The following is a 22636-nucleotide window of genomic DNA, read 5'->3' on the forward strand; positions in this document are numbered from 1 at the left end:
ATCCTGGAACTCCCTCCCTAACAGCACTGTGGGAATACCTTCACCACGTGGATTGCAGCGGTTCAAGAAGACAGCTCACCACCATTGTCTCGAGGGCAATTAAGGATGGGCAATAAAAATGCTGGCCTTGCCAGCGACGCCCACATCCCAGGAACGAATAAAAAAAATCATGTTGCTTATAACTGAACTTGCAAAACCAGCTAGTACCAGCAAGTTCTGGTTATGTTGGGAGCTCCTACAGTCCTCAGGGTGTCGTGCCATTCTAATCAATTCCAAAACAATGTTTTTTACCTTTTGTGTTGTTGAGCAATAACTTGTTTTGTAGGTAATTCATGAAGGCAAGGGTATGGGATGGGAAGGGTTGATAGAGCACAATGCTTTGGCTACTTTTGTTTACTAGATGATTTCACTTGGTTTTCAAAATATTTTAGGCCTGAAATTCCACAGGTGTTGTCCCAGCCTCCTGGCAGGAGAGCAGCAGAATCCCAAGAGATTAGCATAAACAGGAGGACCCTGTGGATTTTCAGTTTCTTCCTTACTGTGGTGGGGCTGACTTTTTTTTGGTGAAGATTTCCAGCTGTAACATAAACAGTCTCAAAATGGTTATTTTATTTCAAGTTTAAAAGCATTAAAGCTCACTAATATATGTAATCTTATCTCTTTTGTTTTGTGTTTAAAAGCATATAGCCTAGAAATTCCTGCAGGTGAAAGTACTTTAGCCGTGAGAAATGGGCAAGTGCGGTTTGGAGAACCACCCGATTTTCATCTACATTAGCCGAATGATTAACAGGCAGGTATAGGAAAACATAAAGATGTTTGATATTCAGCCAACTGATGGATAGGTAGGTGACATTATGAACAACCCAGGCTGTTTAACATTAATTGTTTTCCGTGAACAATTTCAGATGACAGCTGCTTTAAGGTAGCAACTAATGTATAATTAATCATACAGGTAATTGTGTATTTAGTAAAAAGGTTGCTAATGATTGTAGGGATTTGCTAGATTGCTTGTGCCATAATACCATAGCAGTTTACCAGTGTTTAGAACTTTACAAAAATATATTGTCTGAAGTAGTCAGAAATTGCCTAAAGTAGATGAAGTAAAGTTTCAGTAGTAGGCAGTATTACAGAATTACAGTATGCAGACGACGCTTGCGTCTGCGCTCACTCGGAGGTCGAACTCCAAACCATCATCAACACCTTCACCGAAGCGTACGAGAGCATGGGCCTTACACTAAACATCCGTAAGACAAAGGTCCTCTACCAAACTGCCCCCGCCACACAGTACTGCCCCCCGATTATCAAAATCCACGACAAGGCGTTGGACAATGTGGACCACTGTCCATACCTCGGGAGCCTACTGTCAACAAGGGCAGACATCGACGACGAAGTCCAACACCGCCTTCAGTGTGCCAGTGCAGCCTTCAGTCGCCTGAGGAAGAGAGTGTTTGAAGACCAGGACCTCAAACCCGGCACTAAGCTCATGGTCTACAGAGCAGCAGTGATACCCTCCCTGCTGTATGCCTCAGAGACATGGACCATGTACAGCAGGCACCTCAAAGCACTGGAGAGGTACCACCAATGCTGCCTCCGCAAGATCCTGCAAATCCATTGGCAGGATAGGCGCACCAATGTCAGTGTTCTTGCTCAGGCCAACATACCCAGCATCGAAGCTTTGACCACGCTCAATCAGCTCCGATGGATGGGTCACATTGTCCGCATGCCCGATACGAGACTCCCAAAACAAGCGCTCTACTCGGAGCTCCGGCACAGCAAGAGAGCCCCAGGTGGGCAGAGGAAAAGCTTCAAGGATACCCTCAAAGTCTCCTTGAAAAAGTGTAACATCCCCACCGACACCTGGGAATCCCTGGCCCAAGACCGCACAAAGTGAAAGTGGAGGAGACGCATCCGAGAAGGCGCCGAGCACCTCGAGTCTCTTCGCCGGGAGCAAGCGGAAGCCAAGCGCAAGGAGCGCATGTCAACCCAAGCACTCCACCCACCTGCCCCTTCAACACCCCACCCAACCCGCCCCACCTGTGACAGAGACTGTAGGTCCCGCATTGGACTCATCAGTCACCTGAGAACTCATTTTTAATGTGGAAGCAAGTCATCCTCAGTTCCGAGGGACTGCCTAAGAGAAGAAGATACCATCTAATTCTGAGGGAGTATGAAGAAGCTGGAATGTTTGCACACAAAGAATATACCGTCACAGTTTTCTGAGAATGTTCCTGAAATTATTTAAAATATTAGAATTATTTCCACATCTTTGTAGCAGTTTGTGAGGAATGGGATTTTAATTATCTAATATATTTTTCTTAACCTTGTTCTGAAGCTATCCACTGCTGCTAGGGGAGGCTATTTTGTAATTCTACACCTGCGTGAGACCTCGCCCATTAACTTGCTGGACTGCCCTAACAAGTGCAGCAGCTAGGAATGTGAGGTAAACGATAGGCAATCAGATAGCTGAGCTTACATACGTTAGAGGAACACGATTAAGAAATCTTCCCATGTGAAGCTGGACTTAGTTCCTGTTGTTTAGTTGACAAGGCAATGGCACTTGACGATAACAATTTGAACTCTGTGATCCAAGATACTGCAGATTTATTCCAGAATGAATTAAATTCAATGCGGAGAGTCAGCCTTCCGCCAGAATTTTTGATGGGGATTGATAATTACGAAAAGGGTAATAGAAACTACAGGAATGTTGAACAAATACACTTAAGGCGCCCTAAGAAAAGACCTTCTATTTTTCAAGGTAGGAGTTGTTTCTGTGATGTATGTTGATTGTGACTGATGATTATTGAACAGTTTTTAAAATATGTAGATTTCAGGATATATTTCTGTTTAAAGTTACATTAATATGTACCAGTTTAACCAGAAAAAGCATGAATAGAGAAATATTGGTCAAATTAACATGTTAGCTTGTGCTGCCGGTTTTAACATTACGGTGCGCCACAAGCTGTGTTTTATATACAAGAGTTTAAAAAGTGCCCATGGCAAGAGTCTGTTTACGACTAAGTAGAACTGATGGTTGCACAGCTAGCAATTGGTAATTATCTAAAGTTATGCTTTGCATTCCTCTCCTTCAGCAGAGCTTGAAGATTGTTGATATGAGTGATTATTTCAACCATATCACTACATGATCGATGTAAGAATGTTGCTGAACGTATACTTTAAAATTATTGTGAAGCAATATAAGAGTATAAAATTTAGGGCAATTGATAAGTTTTTTAAGAAAAAAGAAAAAAAGACATATATTTATATAGCGCCTTTAACGACCACCAGACGTCCCAAAGCGATTTACAGCCAATGAGGTACTTTTTGAAGTGTAGTCACTGTTGTAATGTAGGAAATGCGGTAGCCAATTTGCGCACAGCAAGCTCCCACAAACAGCAATGTGATAATGACCAGATAACCTGTTTTAGTGATGTTGATTGAGGGATAAATATCGGCCAGGACACTGGGAATAACTCACCTGCTCTTCTTTGAAATAGTGCCAATAGGATCTTTTACATCCACCTGAGAGGGCAGACAGTGCCTCGGGTTAATGTCTCATCCGAAAGACGGCTCCTCCGACAGTGCAGTTCTGCACTGGAGTGTCAGCCTAGATTGTTGTGCTCAAATCCCTGGAGTAGGACTTGAACCCACACCCTTCTGACCCAGGGGCGAGGGTGCTAACAATTGAGCCACAGCTGTCACTTAAGGTGTGTGTCATATTTGCATAAAAGAGATGACTATTTCTCCCGCAGTATTCCTCATGGTAAGTTGGAAGGTTGGGTGGGTCAGAAGTGAAGGTCAGATAGGTTGGGAAAGGTAGGATTTGAGGTTTTGGTGGTGAAGAAAAAGATTTGAAGTGGGAGGTGGACTACAATAAAATAGTAGGTTTGTTGTAGCATTGTTCATGGCAAGATAGCAACAGCTTTGTGTTGCTTCTTCTCTATCTCCCTTTGTCTTTCTGTTCTTTTATGCCCCTGTGACCTCTTGCTTTTCTCCTCCTATGTGCACCATAGAACTCCTGTACACCCTTGAATCCTAACACAGACGCTGTCCCAAACAGTGTCATTTAAATACTTGGGGTGGGTGGCCCTGAATGTAAGAGTGTATGAAAGACACCAAATCAGATAGTAGCCAGGAAAATTGGAGTGGCGCCAAGCCGGTCTGATGGTGGATCAAAGGCTCAGGAAGGGGGAAAAAAATCTTGCATTTATATAGTGCCTTTTGTAAAGTCCACGCCTCAATAATACACGGACTTCGGGAGAACAGTTTAACAGGTACTTTACTGAACAGGAGGCAACGTCAGACTGAAATACAGAAGCCTGCTAGGGCCTTTTATACAGGGGTGGTCACTGCCGGTACTGCAGTCTAAACCCAGTTATTCCCTTAAAGGTACATACACAATAATTCCTCCCCTTTTAGATAAACAGTACATAACATTCATTTAACAACTAAATAATAACTAATTACAATTACAATTTTCTCGGTACTATATACATCAACTGAAATAATCATTTATAAGTTCAGTCTTTGAGGAGGCTTCCTGATCCTGACTGGATAGCGCCTTTCTCGAGTAGTTGATTCAGGCTCATTGTCATTGGTTGGTTCGTCAGCTTCCAATACCACTGCTTCTGAGGTAGACGAAATCTGTACTTTGGGCTCATTACCAGGTACACATGCTTGTGGTATAGATTTGGCTTGTTCCTGTGACTCTAGAATCTGGTCAGCATGGCATCTCACGATGCTCTCTCCAACGTCCACTGTGTAAATTAGTGGTCCCTGTTGTGTGCATATCATTCCTGGCTGCCATTTTTCTGTTCGGTAGTTGCGGGCCAAGACTGGTTACCCTATCCTGAAGCTCCTGGTTGGCTTCTCATTTATGTGCTGGAACTGCTTATCCTCAACATCTCGTCTTATGTTTGGTTTGAGCAAATCCAAGCGACATCTTAGCCTTCGGTTGAAAAACAGTACGGCTGGAGTTTGGTTGGTTACTGCATGTGTCGCATTCCGGTAAGCAAACAAGAAATTATCCACCTTGTGTTGTAGTGGTATGTCGTCATTATACATTGCCTTTATGGCCTTTTTAAAGGTCTAAACAAACCTCTCAGCCAATCCATTTGTGGCTGGATGATATGGGGCAGATGTGTAATGTTTCACCCCTTTATTCTTCAGGAACCTCCGGAAATCCTCAGACACAAACTGTGGCCCATTGTCGGAGCAAATCTGTTCTGGCAACCCATTCCTGGTGAAGATGGTCCTTAGGACTGCAATAGTTTTCTCCGTGGTGGTGGAGGACATTTTAATGACCTCTGGCCATTTCGAATGGGCGTCCACAGCGATTAGGAACATTGAGTCCATAAATGGACCAGCAAAATCAATGTGTACCCGTTGCCATGGAGATGAGGGCCACTCCCATGGATGTAGCGGGGCCTGTGGTGGAGCGTTTTGGACCTTCTGGCATCCTGTGCATCTCTTGGTCATATCCTCGATTTCTTTATCGATTCCCAGCCACCACACAAACGCCCTGGCTAGGCTCTTCATTTTTACCCCTCCCAGATGACCCTCATGAAGCTCATTGAGCACTCTATCTCTCAACTTGGGTGGAATTACCACTCGGGATCCACACATCAAGGTCCCCCGGCACACTGACAGTTGTTCTCTCCTTGGCGAGAATGCTGGCAACAGTGAGCCGCCATATGCTGGCCATCCCTTCACCGTCAAATCATAGACCCGAGAGAGTGTCAGGTCATTTCGGGTTTCCTTCTCAATACTTGCGTTTGTAACAGGCAAACATTCGACTATGGTCGCATGGAATATCTCAACAGGGTCCACTGCAGGTGCTTCTTCCGCCGTAGGCAACGGTAGGCGCGACAGGCTATCAGCGTTCCCATGCTGTTTCGTACCCTTGTACTCTATGTCGTACTGATGTACCCCTAGGAAAAGTGACCATCTTTGCAGCCGTTGCGCCGTCATCACCGGAACACCCTTCTTTGGGTTAAAAATGGAGACCAGGGGCTGATGATCAGTCAGTAGGGTGAATTTCTGCCCGTGCAGATAGTGGTTGAACTTCTTCACCCCCCACACCAGGCTGAGGGCCTCCCTGTCAATCTGGGCACAGTTACGCTCGGCTGAGGTTAGCGAGCGCGATGCAAAGGCTATTGGCCTCTCTGAACCGTCACGGAATTTGTGTGACAGCAGCGCTCCAATGCCGTAAGGTGACGCATCACATGCCAACCGAATCGGTAGTGTTGGGTTGTAGTGGGCCAATACTTCTTTTGAAGTGATTAGGCATTTACATTCCTGAAAGGCACACTTATACTCATCACTCCATTTCCATGTTACTCCAGTTTGAAGCAGGGCATTCAGTGGGTGCAGAATTGTGGATAAATTCGGCAAGAACTTATGGTAGTAGTTCACCAACCCGAGGAACGACCTCAGTTGCGACACATTTTCCGGTGCTGGAGCCTTGACTACAGCCTCAATCTTGTCCGGCGATTTATGCAACCCTTCCTCATCAATCATGTGGCCACAATACGAGATTTGTCTCCTGAAGAACTCGCATTTGGGGCGGTTGGCTCGTAGCCCATATTCCTGCAATCTCGTGAGCACCTGCTCCAGGTTGGCAAGGTGTTCATTGTCATATTCGCCCGTAACCAGGATGTCGTCCAAATAACACTGGGTCCCCGGGATCCCTTGCAGGACTTGTTCCATTGCCCTCTGCCAAATAGCCGGGGCCGATGCTACCCCGAATACCAGTCGATTGTACTGGTAAAGGCCTTTGTGAGTGTTTATCGTGAGGTATTTCCTAGATGCTTCTTCCACCTCCATCTGTAGATACGCTTGAGCCAGATCAATCTTTGTAAAACGTTTCCCTCCAGATAGTGAGGCGAAAATATCTTCTATCCGCGGAAGTGGATACTGTACTGTGTGCAGGACTGGGTTCACAGTCACCTTGAAGTCCCCACAGATGCAAACCTTCCTTGGCTCCCCAGGCGAGCTGCTCAATGCTTTCTTCATTACAGGAACGATGGGTGTGGCCCACTCGCTCCAGTCCACCTTGGACAGCACACCCGAACGCTCCAGACTCTCCAGTTCAGCTTCAACGGCTGGGCGGATCGCGTATGGCACCGGTCTGGCCTTGAAAAATTTTGGGTTTGCGTTATCCTCAATCTTTATGGTTGCCTTTACTCCTTTTAGAGTCCCAAGTCCTTGTTGGAACACCTCTTCCGCGTCAGATAGAATTTGTGACAAACGTCCAGGTGCGACGTCATCATCCTTTTTGTCAGTCACAGTTAGCGCCAGAATGGAATGCCAATCCAATTGTATTTTTCGGATCCATTCATGTCCCAATAATGGTGGTCCTCCATCTCGTAGTATATACATATATAGTTTCTGTGTTTCCTTGCTGTTATATTTAACTGGCACCCTTATTTTTCCTCTGGGGTAGACCTTTTGCCCCGTGTATGTCTTCAATACAATGGACGTGTCCTTTAAGGGTATGTGTGAGAATAGCCGCTCATAGTCTCGTCGATTCATGACAGTTAGGGCTGATCCTGTGTCCAATTCCATCTTTACTGGGGACCCTGCTATCATGAGGGTGACCCAAATGGTTCGTTGATCTTCCTTTGCGATCACGTTGTGTAACTTCAAACAACTTAGTCTCCTGCTCCCGGAGTCCTTATCACTCTCCTGATCTTCCGAACTACTGTCTGTCAGTTTCTTTACTTTCCTGTACTGTTCCTTAGTAGTTCTTGTCGTGTTGGTTTTTTTCCCCGACCTGCAGACTCTTGCTATATGTCCCATTTTTCCGCATTGCCTGCATACTTTGTCTTTAAACCAGCAGTCCTTCTGCTCATGGGTTGTTCTGCCGCAGTGATAGCACTTTTCGGCTCCATATGCCATTTCGTTAGCGCTGTATTCTTGTGGTTTCTGTTGTATTTCCGCAGCTCCCCGTGCTGCTGCTTCGTAGGATACTGCCACGCTGAAAGCCTGTTCTAGCGTCAGGTCCTTTTTTGAAAGTAGTCGTTTCTGGGTTCCTTCACTCTGGAGCCCGCAGACAAACTTATCCCGTAAGGTGTCTGCCAGTCCTGCTCCGAACTGGCAGTGCTTCGATAACTTGCGTAGTTCCGTAAGATAGTCAGCATTGCTCTCATATTTGTACTGGTTTCTTTTATGGAACTTGAATCTTTCTGCTATCAGCAGTGGTGCAGGGCTTAGGTGTTCCTGTAAGATATGAACAATCTCCTCAAAACTTTTCTCCATTGGTTTAGCTGGGGTAATTAAATTCCGCAATAGGCCGTACGTACTCGCACCCATCAGATTTAATAATACCGACGCCCTCTTTCCATCGGCCACCTCATTTGCCTTGCAGTACACTTCAATTCTTTCCACATACGTGGTCCAGTCTTCTACCTCGTTGTCGAAAGTAGTGATACTGCCACTTTTCGGCATCTTGGGTGATTTAAAATGGCACCTCCCGCGCTTTTGCTTCTTCCCCAGTGGAATAAAATGGCGCCTCCCGCGCTTTTGCTTCTTCCCCAACGGGATAAAATGGCACCTCCCGCGCTTTTGCTTCTTCCCCTTGCTGCCACGCTGCTCCTAGCGTTCTACAGGGTAATGGCGGCGACCCGCAGCTTCGGCGCGTCTCGCTTTCCTTCCCCCCTTTTATTTTCTCTCCGCTGCCCTGTTCTTGAGCACCAACCGCGCCCTGTGCGCTCCACCCTCTCTCTCTCTTGTTTTCTTTTCCCGGCGACGCTGCACAGCCCGTTTTGTAGAGCCGCTCGATCGAGCTTGAGCCCGCCGCAGTCCGGAAGGGTCAGCGCGCTACCTGCTACCAGCACAATTTGCTGGAACACCTTAACTGGGGAGCCAAGCACAGCTCTCCACAGTCTCTCCCGCAATTCTCCGAACACCGATGAATTCTTTGGGCGGTTGCCCTCGGTCGATGCCCGTTGCTCAGACTACGACCTCAGACTACGACCTCCTCTCAGGGCGAGATCCCCGTGAGATGATGCCACACTGCAGGTGAGTTCGAACTTACTCGTCGCCACTGTAAAGTCCGCGCCTCAATAATACACGGACTTCGGGAGAACAGTTTAACAGGTACTTTACTGAACAGGAGGCAACGTCAGACTGAAATACAGAAGCCTGCTAGGGCCTTTTATACAGGGGTGGTCACTGCCGGTACTGCAGTCTAAACCCAGTTATTCCCTTAAAGGTACATACACAACACCTTTCACGACCACCAGACATCCCAAAGCACTTTACAGCCAATGAAGTACTTTTTGAAGTGTAGTCACTGTTGCAAGCAGGAAACACAGCAGCCAATGTGTGCACAGCAAGCTCCCACAAACAGCAATGTGATAATGACCAGATAACCTGTTTTAATGATGTTGACTGAAGGATAAATATTGGCCAGGACAGCAGGGATATCTCCCTGGCCCTTCTTCGAAATAGTACCATAGGATCTTTTAGGTCCACCTGAGAAAGCAGACAGGTCCTCGGTTTAACGCCTTATCTGAAAGACAGCACATCCAGCAGTATAACACTCCCTCAGTACTGCACTGGCATGTCAGCCTAGATTTTTGTGCTCAAGTCCCTGGAATGGGACTTGAACTCACAACCTTCTGACTCAGAGGCGAGGGTGCTCCAACTGTGCCACGGCTGACAGTTACTAAATTTAAAAAATGCTCCTTAAGGTGCTACTGTTGGAAAGGTAATTCATCTCCTCTGAAATTGACTACCTTTGTCTACAGAACTTTTGGGCATTTGCTAGGCTCCGAATTGAACTCTTGTCAACTCTCAACTGGCAAGAGCTCTGTTGAGCCAAATGGGGGTGTTATGTGGAGGAATTCTTGGAGTAGCCTGGGAGCTCTCACCATGATATTGGGGGGAGGGGGAGGAAGACCTAGGGGGAAAACTTGATTAGCGCCCCCTTTGGGGTGCTACTTTTAGCGCCCCGAAAAAATGAGCATCCCCACGGCCGAAATTCACCGGTAGCACTGGAAGCGCCCTGCCTCCCTCTTGGGGCGCTACAAGTGAATATCGCGGCGCTACGTGCCGTGGTACTGCAGGCCTTCCTCCCCTTATTAAAGAGGAGGGGCCTAGCACAGCGCAACCCGGGGCCCAGCTGGGCCACCAGGGATCGGAGTGCCGGCAAAAGAGCCCGGCACGCAAGAGAAGTGCCGGGCTTACAGAGTGCAACCGGCTCTCCGCGGGGGGGGGCTGCAGAGGAGGCTGGGGATGGCAACAGGGGCAGGTGCTGGCAGGCGGCCAGCAACAAAAATGGCCGCCCGGCACCTCCCCTTTAATTTGCACTGCCCCAGCAGGTAGGCCCCCCTGACCCCGTCGGACATAGCGTCGGGCGGTAAGTCAGGGGGTGCTACCGAAGATTGCTGCTGGGGCACAAGTGGGGTGCTGCACACGGCGATTACGCTGTCGCCGCAGGGTGCTAACGGTTACCACCGCCGCTAACCTCCCACTGAATTTCGCGGGAGGCATTGGCGGCGCCGCACCCGAGTGCTAGTTGCTTTGCACCCCGTTAGCGCCCTCTTCAGCGCAAAGCAACCGAATTTTTAGGCCCTAGTCCCTTCAGCTGACTTAAAGAGCAAACAAAAGCTGGGATTAGGTTTTTAGTCATTGATGCTGAAAGTGAAACATCTAATATTTGTAATATGTGTTTTAGGTGTGTCACAAATAGTGCTACGTAATGTTTTAGATTGAGATATTTCTGGAGCTAACCAGTTTGAAAATGACGAGCAAAAATCCCTATCTTTCTGAAAATTATAGTCAAAATCTAGCAGATCATGCATATCATCAACATTTTGGGGTCTGCAAAGCTCAGTAAGGACCAGAAACAGTTTGAGTGTCAACATTTGCTGACAAGGATCAGTGGGACGTAGTTCCTCTCCCCTCAGTGCTGCTCCAAACCAAGTCCTGTTGCTAATGGCAGTAGGTCCAGCCTCTGCTTGTTGTAAGTGGAAATTCTTGCAAGAACAGGAATGTATGCAGTGGCCAGAATTACTTCCATTGGCAACTGGGCTTGAGTAAAAACAACACTGAAAGGAGCAAGGAGGGAGAGAAATGGGTGGCAATAATGGGGAGAGGAAAGGGGAATGGGTGGCAATGAAGGGGAAAGGATATGGAGAAATAGGTGATGTTGAAGGAGGGAAGGGGAAGTGAATGGGAGAAGGAAGTGCAGGGAAATGGAAGGTAATGAAGTGGCATCATAAGGGGAGAAATGAAGGGGTGCAGAAGCTGCAATTGGTGCTTAGGGGAGCAGCTGAGAGCAGCACTTTGGGAGGGGGAAGGAAGGAGATTACCAACATAACTGAGAGGGAGTGGGGAAGAACCATGCCAGCTTTAACTGAAGGGCGGGCTAAAGACTGCCAGCCTGAACTGGATTAAAGAGTGCTAGCTTGAAATGAAGGGGGAGGGGGAAAGTGACAGTTTGAGCTGAAGGAGGGGAAGAAGAGTATTAATTTGAGTTGGGGGTGGGGTGGGGTGGTAAAGAGTGCCACCTTGAACTAGACTGGTGAGAGTGCCAGCATAAACTGCGGGGGGGGGGGGGAAATGACTGCTTGAACGGAGGAAGGGAGAAAGTGTCAGATTGCATGGGGTGGGTGGGGGGAGAGTAGTGGCAACTTGAATGGGGGGTGATATAAGAATACCAGCTTTAACGGCATAGGAGAGAAGGGGTCAGGATCAATTGCAGGGGGAGAAAGAAGAGTTACAGCTTGATTGAGGTTGTAAGGAGTGCTGGGAAGGTTGTAGGAGGAGAGAATGTCTCTGAGGGGATGGGGAGTTGGACGGAGTACAGTGTTTTAGTGAACTGGGTCCAGAGGGGGTAGAGTGCCTCTGTGAACTGGGTGTGTGGGGAGGGTTGGATGTGGCAGAATGACACTGTTGAGGTAACTTTTAAGGAAGTTTTTATTTTTATTTTTTATTTTTAATCTAAAAATAATAAATAAATAATTTTAAATCTAAAAATAAAAAAACAATTGTGAAGTATAAAACTGCTTAAAATTAACAAGAATACACAATTTTTAATGTTAAAATTCACCAATCTGGACCACCAATTTTGTGTCTTCAACATTTGGATTTTCCTCTTCAGACATTCATGTACTCATGGGGCCAATTTTCCATTATATTGACCCCATATGGCTGTGGAGGCCTGTTCAAGATACAACTCCTGTAATGGCCTTTATTTCTGAGGTGCAACACTGAAGAAAATAGGGATAGAGACCATTTTGCTGGATCTCCATTCCAATTGCGCTTTACATGCACTACTGATCACGGGTTAGGCAGAGGCTGCTCTGTTGCATCTGAAATAGGAACTGCTATGCAAATTTTATTTACCAGACTTGGCTGGATTCAGCATGTCGATTTATGACATTTAGCTGATCACAAGTCATTTGAAGACTGCCCCCATGTTAACCAGGCAGTCAGTTTCCTAACACGACATTTGAAATCCTGTTACCTTTGAAGGGAAAGACAGCAATATAGTAAGAATTATTTAATGAATTGCTCTTTAGCCATTGATGTGATAACAATTAAAAGGTTGCAGTAAAGGTGAATTATGGGCAAAAGCAAAATGGGGATCCCATTTGGCATACTTTTGTACACGTGCCACTTGGAGGAAGTGAAGGAGGATGAAGAAGATTATCTGGTCATCATCTCATTGCTGTTTGTGGTACCTTGCTGTGCGCAACTTAACTGCCGCATTTCCTACACTGTTGTAGTGACTACACTTCTTCATTGGCTGTAAAGCACTTTGGGACATCCTGAGGTCGTGAAGGCATAATATAAATGCAAGTCTTTCTTTCTTATATGTAAATTAATAAACATATAGCTCTTTATTAGATCAAAATCCTGTCACGTTACCTGAAAAAAATCAAGTTCTTTCTGGCTTTCCCACTTAATGATGCTGGTGCCTTTAAGGCTCAGGCAGCACCCAGACATCCTCTTTTGTCTGGCCCTGTGCCCAAAAGTGTGCCTAAGAGTGCTCCGGGTGTGCATCTACTTCACTGTAATGAGGCCCCAGAGGATGCTTGGATGCTGAAGATGTCGCCATAACAGAGTGCATTTCTGGTGTGTTGCACACTAATTGCTCCAGGACAGCACTAGGAGAGGAAGGTCGGTCCTATCAAGTACAAGCCAGGCTTGGGAGAGGCTGAGATCTTCAAATAAAAACCTTATGATGACATTAAAAGACACAAAAGATAATTCAGTGTATAAATTTATCATCTTTTTGTGAACTATGTAATTTAAAAAAATATTTTGTTTAAATTCTTATTTTGTACAATAAAAATTTCAGTTACCGAGAAAAAAAGGCAGGATTTTTCTTTCAGAAAACATTTTGAGTAGCTTGTAGAGAAAAGAGTACACTGCAAGACACTCACTAAAATAGTGGGTTATATATGATTGGCAAGGTGTGACACCCCTAACAATGAAAATTCTATCAGAGTGCCTCATAACCTCTGATTTGTCACACTGCTTGTCTGACATCCAATATTGAATGAACAAAAATTTCCTCCAACTAAATATTGGGAAGACTGAAGCCATTGTCTTTGGTCCCCGCCACAAATTTCCTTACCTGGCCATCGTTTCCACCCCTGAAGCTTAGTATCTAGGACATGGCTCCAATGACGAAACTGTTCGCAACCTGAGGGCTTGGTTTTCATTGGGCCATGGAGGCGGGATTGGAGGCGTGTGGGGGGTTACACTTGCATAAACTGGTGGGCGGGCCCAAGCCCGCCTCCATCCCGCCTCCAAGCAATTTTAAATAATTTGTGTCTAGTGGTCCCGTCTCCGTCCCACCTCCAAGAGGCGGTATAGGCCATTAAGGCCCTTAACGAGCACTAAATTGGCTCTATAATGCCATTTTGATATGCCTTTGCGATTTTAACCCTTTTCCCACCTGAAACACGCCTGTTCTGAAACACAACGGTGAAACCTGGCGGGAGCACAATTGGATTGCTGACTCTCAGCTGCAGGTCAACCATTAAATAGTAGATTTGATCAGCCATCATTTGCAGGTGGCAGGACTTTGTAGTCTCAGGTCTGGGGGAACTTTTAGAAGGCATAACCACAGCTGTGGAAGTTTGGAGCCTGACACCCATCTCCAGTGTGCCCTCCTGGGAAACCCTTCTCACCACCTTCACTGAGCGCTTCCTCAACTGAGGCATCTACCAGAAGCATGGGAGCCATTTATTTCCTTCCCTTCTGGGCATTAGATGAGGAAGACCAGCCGCGGCACCAGCAGAACCAGGAACAACAGCAGCAGCACCAGCAGGAGCGCCAAGCTGCTGCTCACCCACCTGAAGATGCACAGGCCACAAGGGGCCAGCGCATGGAAGCCCGTCGGCGCAGGAGATACCCCCCAAAGAGGGTCTACAGACACAGGGTCAGCTACCTCAACATGTCTGAGCAGCAGTGCCAAAGGCGGCTCCAACTTTCGCGAGAGGTAGTGGGTGACATCTGCGCAATGCGGCAACAATACCTGCAGCCCAGAGGACCAGGTGGACAACCCTTACCAGTGACCATCAAAGTCACCACCGCACTCAACTTTTATGCCTCAGGCTCCTTCCAGGGATCAGCAGCAGACATCAGCGGCATCTCCCAGGCGGCGGCACACAAATGCATTACGCAGGTAACCGATGCCCTCTTTGCCATCGCGCACAATCACATCCATTTCACCAAGGATCAAGCAAGTGTCACGGTGCGTGCAGTTGGATTAGCTAACCTGGCAGGCTTTCCAAGGGTGCAGGGCATCGTTGACTGCACACGTGACCCTTAAGGCACCCCATCGCAATCCAGGTATTTTTGTCAACCGCAAGGGCTTCCACTCCCTCAACGTTCAGCTGGTGTGTGACCACAGGAAGGAAATTTTGCATGTTTGTGCCAAGTACCCTGGCAGTTGCCATGACTCCTTCATACTGCACCAATCTAGTGTGTCTCCGCTATTCAGTCGGCCAGACCAACCTAACGGATGGTTACTTGGAGACAAGGGCTATCCCCTGAGGACGTGGCTAATGACACCATTGAGGAGGCCATCCAACGAAGCTGAGGAGAGCTACAACTCCAGCCACATGTCCATCAGAACCGCAATCGAGCAAACCATCGGTTTGCTGAAGATGCGCTTCAGATGCCTGGATAGATCAGGTGGAGCCCTGCAGTACTCAGCAGCCAGGGTCTCCAGAATTGTTGTGGTTTGCTGTGCACTTCACAACATGGCACAGCATTGTGGCTTGCAGATTCCTGAGGACCAAGTGGCTCCTCACATATCCTCCTCAGATGAGGAGGAGGAGGAGAGTGAAAACGAACATCTTGCAGAGGCCCATCAACCAGCGGCAGCAGTACGCGAAAACATAGCTTCCGAGATGCAAGGAACGCACTCACCCTGGCCAGATTTGCTTAGCCTAGCCACTCAAGCACTTTTGCCTCGCAGCTTCTTACCTGAGCATCGACAATGGCCAAGAACCAGCTGATTCCTAGCAATTTGACCACCATACTGACAATTGCAAGTAATCCTAAGCCCTCAATGTGGAAGTCCCATTCGCGAAATGACACACGCCACAACTACAGCAGTAGCTATCAGATTTTTTATTTACATTATTCATTTGATGGCTTTGCCACATAAAACATCAAATTTCACCCAAGTGACTACCCTTGTGACTATTTGTGCAGTATCTTTCTCTTACGTGTGCTCCTACGTGGTGTTTCCCCTGTGACTTCAGCAGATGTGGAGGCCCCTTGCTCACTTTCCTGCTGCTCCTGTCTCGACACCTTTGGCGGGTGTCCTCTGGGGTGGCGAACCTGTGAGGGCTCGTCAACAGTCTGCTGTTCCTGCGGCTGTGCAGGGGTTGAGACGCCGATCTCAGTTGGGTGTGGACTCTGGTGGGGCTCTGACCGAGGGCTCTGCAGTGGCATGGAAGTGTGAGCGCTTGGAGTGGAGCCCCCACTTCCTTGAGGTCTGCCACCAACTTCCCTCTCATGGGTCAGGTCCCCTCACCGCTTGCAAGTGGCTTGAGAGCACCTTGCTGCACATCAGGGGGGCCATGGGGACCCGTATCTGCACTGGCAGTCCTACTCAGGAGGACTTCCATGAAGGTCTGGTTTCTCTGTTCAATAGATGACCATTGCTCCTCCAGATGTCATTCTATTCTGAACACTCACCATGTTTTCTGCACTCCTGGCAACTTATCACCTCCATGGAGGTTGCCATCCTTTCCATGGTGATGCGTTCATGCGCCAATTACTCCACAAAGGCTCTGCTCATGTTTGCTATGGTCTCCTCCATTTGCTCCACACTCGCAGCGACCCTGGAGACAAAACCTGCCAGAGACTCCTGTATCTGTTCCTGGAGTTCCAGCACCGCTGATCTTATGGATGGACCCAGAGGCAGAGGGTCGACATGCAGCTGAGCCGAGCTGGCAGAGTCCTGCGCCCTCCGACTAGGACTTTCCACTGCTGTCCCCGTCTCCACAATCTGCTGATGCTCACTTGTAAGCTGTGATACACCAGGTGACCACACTACTCTATGTCCCGAAGGTCCCACCGAGGTGTGAGTGTCTGCGCTGGTGCTGGGTGCACTTAATTCTGCTGATGCTGCGCCCTCAGAGGTTGCAGCTTCCTCTGAGGAGTCTTGATGTTCATGCTGTTCCTCCTGGCTAGTGGGGACGGGTGCTTGCGATGGTCCTGTGGGGGAGTAAAGGAAAGAGTCAGAGATGTGATGCCAAGGTTACATGCACATTGCATATTGCAGATGATCATTAGTCCATCTGTTAGAGCTTCCGAATCATTATCAGTGACTCATGCAATGTCAATGAGAGAGATGGAAAACTATTCTGTCACCAGCTTGCTGTGATGCACCCCTCTGTCCATCCCCCACTTGCGTATCGTCCTCCAGTCCTACGATCTCCAGGACCGCCTCCTCCCAGGGGGTGAGGTGGGCTACTGAAGGTGGCCCTCCTCCTGTCCTCGCTCTTTCTCGCTTATTGTGAGCTCTCCTTTCCTGCAATGAGGGAGACAAGTGGAGGTTGAGTGAGAATGAAGGAGTGAGTGTAGAAATTCCATAGCATAGATACTTAGAAGGAGACAAAGATGGAGTGAGGTGGCAAGACCAAGGGCCCTCCCTGTGTGTTGTCAGTTGTTTTCATAGCATCACAGTGATAGGGAGTGTGAGGGCTGCATAGTCGAATAGTTAGGTGAATGTTACCATAGAGAGAAAGGGAATGGGTAAGGGTGCAGGGACGTCAGTGTCAAGTGGGATGTGGAGGAAGAGATTGCTAAAGCTGAGTGCTGGTGAGGAAAGGCAATGGGGATCAGATTGAGGGTGATGGGAAATTCATATTCACTTTTCCAGTGCGCTGAAGGTCATGAAATCTCTTCCTGCACTGTATCCAGGTTCTGCAGGTTACCGATAAGGAGTTGACCTCCTCTGCCACTTGCAGCCACACAGCCTTGGTCTGCTGGGGAGGCTTCCTCCCTGATGAAGGGAAGAGCACCTCCTTATGAGCTCTTGCTCTCTCAACTAAAGCCTGCAGGGCAACGTCGTCAAATCTTGGAGCAGACCTAGGTCTTTCGCTGGCCATTCTGCCTCCAGGTCCCTGTAGCAGCAAAGGCCAAAAGGTTGGTAATCTGCAGAAGAAGCAAGGCTTGTTGCAGACCTTAAATGCAGCAGCAGCAATGATGACGTCATCTGAGGCAACTTTCAGACTGGAAAAATTCATTTGCCATGGGTTCCCACACGCTGGAACTCAATTGGCCAATTAAGTTAAATTTGCATCAATCTCCCACATCGATTTAGATTTGTGTGGCTAACACGAAATGCGGATTACACGACCCCAACCCGCCCCTGAATTAAAATCCAGCCCTGGGTGTTGTGTTTGACCCCGAGATGACCTTCCGATAGCATATCCGCTCCATCACCAAGACTGCTTACTTCCACTTCCGTAACATTGCCCGACTCAGACCCTGCCTCAGCTCATCTGCTGCTGAAACCCTCATCCAAGCCTTTATTACCTCTAGACTTGACTATTTCAATGCTTTCCTAGCCGGCCTCCCATCTTCCACCCTCCATAATCTTGTGCTCATCCAAAACTCTGCTGTTCATATCGTAACTCGCTCCAAGCCTCATTCACCCATTACCCCTGTGCTTGCTGACCTACACTGGCTCCCAGACCAACAACATCTCAATTTTAAAATCCTCATCCTTGCTTTCAAATCCCTCCACGTTGTCGCCCCTCCCTATCTCTGTAACCTCATCCTGTCCTACAAGCCTTTAAGATCTCTGCACTCCTCCAATTCTGGCCTCTTGTGCATCCCGATTTTAATTGCTCCACCATTGGCAGTCGTGCTTTCAGCTGCCTTGGTCCTAAGCTCTGGAATTCTCTGCCACTAAGCTCTAAACCTCTCCTCCTCTCTACCTCTTTCTCGAAGATGCTGCTTAAAACCTACCTTTTTGACCAAGCTTTTGGTCATCTGTCCTGATATCTCCTTCTGTGGCTCAGTGACAAAAATGTTTTTATGGATATTGCTTTTGTTAAGTGCCTTGGGACATTTTGCATGTTAAATGCGCTATATAAATGTAAGTTGCTGTTGTCTTTCACAGTGGCACCTTCAGACATAATATACTGCAGGTAGATGTTGACACTTTTAAAATAGATTTTTCCATAGACAGAGCCTGACATAAACCTGAGGATTGGGAGCAGTTTAGAATTCAACAAAGGAGGACAAAGGGATTAATTAAGAGGGGGAAAATAGAATATGAGAGTAAGCTTTCAGGGAACATAAAAACTGACTGTAAAAGCTTCTATAGATATGTGAAGAGAAAAAGATTGGTGAAGTCAAGCGTAGTTTCCCTTGCAGTCAGAATCAGGGGAATTTATAATGGGGAACAAAGAAATGGCAGACCAATTAAATACATACTTTGGTTCTGTCTTCACAAAGGAGGACACAAATAACCTCCCAAAGATGTTGTGGAACATAGGGTCTAATGACAGGGAGGAACTGATAGAAATCAGTATTTGTAGGGAAATGGTGTTAGGGAAATTGATGGGATTGAGGGCCGACAAATCCCCAGGGCCTGATAATCTACATCCTAGGGTACTTAAGGAAGTGGCCCTAGAAATAGTAGATGCATTGCGGGTCATCTTCCAAAATTCGATAGACTCTGGAACAGTACCCATGGATTGGCGGGTAGCAAATGTTACCCCACTGTTCAAAAAGGGTGGTAGAGAGAAAACGGGGAATTACAGACCGGTAAGCCTGACATCGGTAGTGGGGAAAATGCTAGAGTCCATTATAAAGGATGTAATAGCAGAGCACTTGGAAAAAAGTGACCGGATCGGACAAAGTCAACATGGATTTACAAAAGGTAAATCGTGCTTGACTAATCTACTGGAATTTTTTGAGGATGTAACTGGTAAAATAGATAAGGGAGAACCAGTGGATGTGGTGTATTTGGATTTTCAAAAGGCTTTCGATAAGGTCCCGCATAAGAGATTAGCGTGTAAAATTAAGGCACATGGGATTGGGGGCAAGGTATTGACTTGGATAGAGAACTGGTTGGCAGACAGAAAGCAAAGAGTTGGAATAAACGGCTCTTTTTCCGAGTGGCATGCAGTGACTAGTGGGGTACCGCAGGGATCGGTCCTTGGACCCCAGCTATTCACAATATGTATTAATGATCTGGATGAGGGAACTAGATGTAATATCTCTAAGTTTGCAGATGACACAAAGCTGGGTGGGCGTGTGTGTTGTGAGGAGGATACCGATAAACTCCAGTATGATCTGGACAGGTTGGGTGATTGGGCAGAAGCATGGTGTGGTAAACCACTGTTTGTATTCCACTGTGTACATGCCTGTACATGTCTCGGCTGACTCCTCCCACGAGTCCAGGTATAAAGGTGACTGCTCCACAGTCCCTCTGTATTCTGGGCCGGTCGACCACTCGAGGCACACCTTCATTCTCTTGTTAATAAAAGGCTGTTAGTTACTCGCATAATCTCAGTCTTTTGAGTTATTGATAGCGCATCAATTTTATTAACAAGATTTTTATAATGGAGAAGATCCTCACACCAGCATGCCTGGACTTAGATCATCGGGAGGCTGACTCATCCACCAAGTTTACTCACTGGCTTAGGTGTTTGGAAAAATTCCTGATCGCCTCCGCTGCAACGGTCAAATCGGACGAGGACAAACTGGATGTCCTGACCTGCAAAGTGAACCACCAAGTGTACTCGGTCATCCAGGACACGACCTCGTATGCGGATGCTATCAAGCTCCTCAAGGACCAGTACACGCGCCCAGTGAACGAGGTGTACGCTAGGCACCTCCTGGGGAGTCGTAAACAACAACCTGGGGAATCGACCGAGGAATACCTTCAGGCACTGTCTGCGTTTGGCCGGGCCTGTGGTTGTAAGGATGTAAAGGCCGCCGTGTACACAGAGGAACTTATCCGGGACGCTTTTGTAGCGGGCCACAGGTCCAATTACACCCGACAGCGACTGTTCGAGCAGAGTGACCTCGACCTCAACAAGGCCTCTGAACTCGCACTATCATTGGACGCAGCCTACCGGGGCATGGATGCCTACTCCTCTGCACCGTGGACGCTGCGGGGAACGACAGCCTGGGACACGGTAGGACCGTCTCATAGCGCCGTGCCACCCCAGCCACATCCCAGCAACGGCCCAACTACCGCAACAGTGTCCCAAGGCCAGACAGCAGTGCCCCAAGGCCAGAAATGCTACTTCTGTGGCCAGGCCAAACACCCCAGAGCGCGCTGCCCGGCGAAAAATGCGATCTGCTCGGGCTGCGGGAAGAAGGGACACTACGCCAGCGTCTGCAGAGCCAAAGCCACCCCGAACCCCAGCAGCGCCACGTGTGGGCCGTGCGGGCTGCCACCTTGGGCCTCCCCAGCCATGTGCGAACCACCGGAACAGCAGCCATTTTGGACGCCTCCAGCCACATGGGGATCATGGACATTGCCATCTTGGACAACAGCCGGGACACAACAGGCCCCCAACACCGCCTCATCTGATACCCGCAGCGACACACCGACCCCTACGCTGGCCTCCGTTACGCTGGACCAAGCGAGACCGCACCAACTGGCCTGGTCCACAATGGACATTAAGGTAAATGGTCACGAAACAATCTGCCTTTTTGACTCTGGGAGCACGGAGAGCTTCATCCACCCTGACACGGTGCGGCGTTGCTCTCTCCCAGTCCTGCCTGCGCAGCAGCGGATTTCTATGGCCTCCGAGTCCCAGTCGGCGGACATTGGCGGCTACTGCGTGGTGACACTCATAGTAGACGGGACTGTGTACGATAATTTTAAACTTCTGGTCCTGCCCCACCTCTGCGCTGCCGTTCTACTGGGGTTAGATTTTCAGTGCCACCTTAAAAGTGTTACGATGGCGTACGATGGACCCCTCCCCCCACTCACAGTCCGCAGCCAGCAGCTTAAAAATTGCCCGCCGCGCACCAGGTGCAACCTCTCCACACTCAGAGTCACCCCCCCCCCCCCCACTGTTTGCTAACCTCACCCCCGACTGTAAGCCCATCGCCACAAAGAGCAGGCGATACAGTGCCGGGGACAGGGTTTTCATTAAAACCGAAGTGGAGCGGCTCCTGAAGGAGGGGATTATTGAGGGCAGCACCAGCCCCTGGCGAGCCCAGGTTGTGGTCGTTAAGACCGGCGAGAAGCAGCGCCTGGTCATCGACTACAGCCAGACAATAAATCGCTACACCCTGCTGGACGCTTACCCACTCCCCGCATAGCTGATATGGTCAACCAGATCGCGCAGTACCACGTCTTCTCGACCATTGACCTGAAATTAGCGTACCACCAGCTCCCTATCCGCCCTGAGGACCGCCAGTATACTGCCTTTGAGGCAAACGGCCGCCTCTATCACTTCCTTAGGGTTCCTTTTGGCGTCACCAACGGGGTCTCCGTCTTCCAAAGGGAGATGGACCGGATGGTCGATCAAAATGCATTGCAGGCCACTTTCCCATATCTGGACAATGTGACCATCTGCGGCCATGACTTGCAGGACCATGACGCAAACCTCGAAAAATTCCTCTGCACCACCCAACTCCTGAACCTGACATATAACAAGGAGAAGTGCATATTCCGCACAACCCGCCTCGCCATCCTTGGCTGTGTTGTGGAACACGGAGTCATCGGTCCCGACCCCGACCGGATGCGTCCCCTTATGGAACTCGCACTGCCCCACTGCCTCAAGGCCCTGAAGAGGTGCCTAGGGTTTTTCTCCTATTACGCCCAGTGGGTCCCCTACTATGCGGACAAGGCCCGTCCGCTGATCAAGTCCACCTCCTTTCCCGTGATGGCAGAGGCCCGCTTAGCCTTCCACCGTATCAAGGAAGACATTGCCAAAGCCACCATGCACGCAGTGGACGAATCCATCCCCTTCCAGGTGGAAAGCAACGCGTCCGACTTTGCCCTGGCCGCTACCCTTAATCAGGCGGGGAGACCCGTGGCCTTCTTTTCACAAACCCTCCAGGGCCCGGAGACCAGACACTCCGCTGTTGAGAAGGAGGCCCAGGCTATTGTGGAGGCCGTGCGTCATGGAGGCACTACCTTGCCGGAAAACGATTTACCCTGCTCACTGACCAGCGT

General features: G+C 48.5%; 1 protein-coding gene across 1 annotated transcript in view; it reads left to right on the forward strand.

Moving 5' to 3' along the window:
• The first annotated feature begins 2535 nt into the window (after nucleotides 1-2535).
• Nucleotides 2536-22636, forward strand: part of LOC147111928 (protein furry homolog) — a 486257-nt gene continuing 466156 nt past the window's right edge. Inside the window, exon 1 of the mRNA XM_085999325.1 lies at nucleotides 2536-2755. Within this exon, the coding sequence (XP_085855451.1) occupies nucleotides 2551-2755 (205 nt within the window). The 5' untranslated portion in view covers nucleotides 2536-2550. The remainder of the gene's footprint in view (nucleotides 2756-22636) is intronic.

The sequence above is a fragment of the Somniosus microcephalus genome, chromosome 10 (assembly GCF_052327205.1).
Source record: "Somniosus microcephalus isolate GS21.2 chromosome 10, FLI_Smic_1.0, whole genome shotgun sequence".
In the NCBI taxonomy this organism is placed as follows: domain Eukaryota; kingdom Metazoa; phylum Chordata; class Chondrichthyes; order Squaliformes; family Somniosidae; genus Somniosus; species Somniosus microcephalus.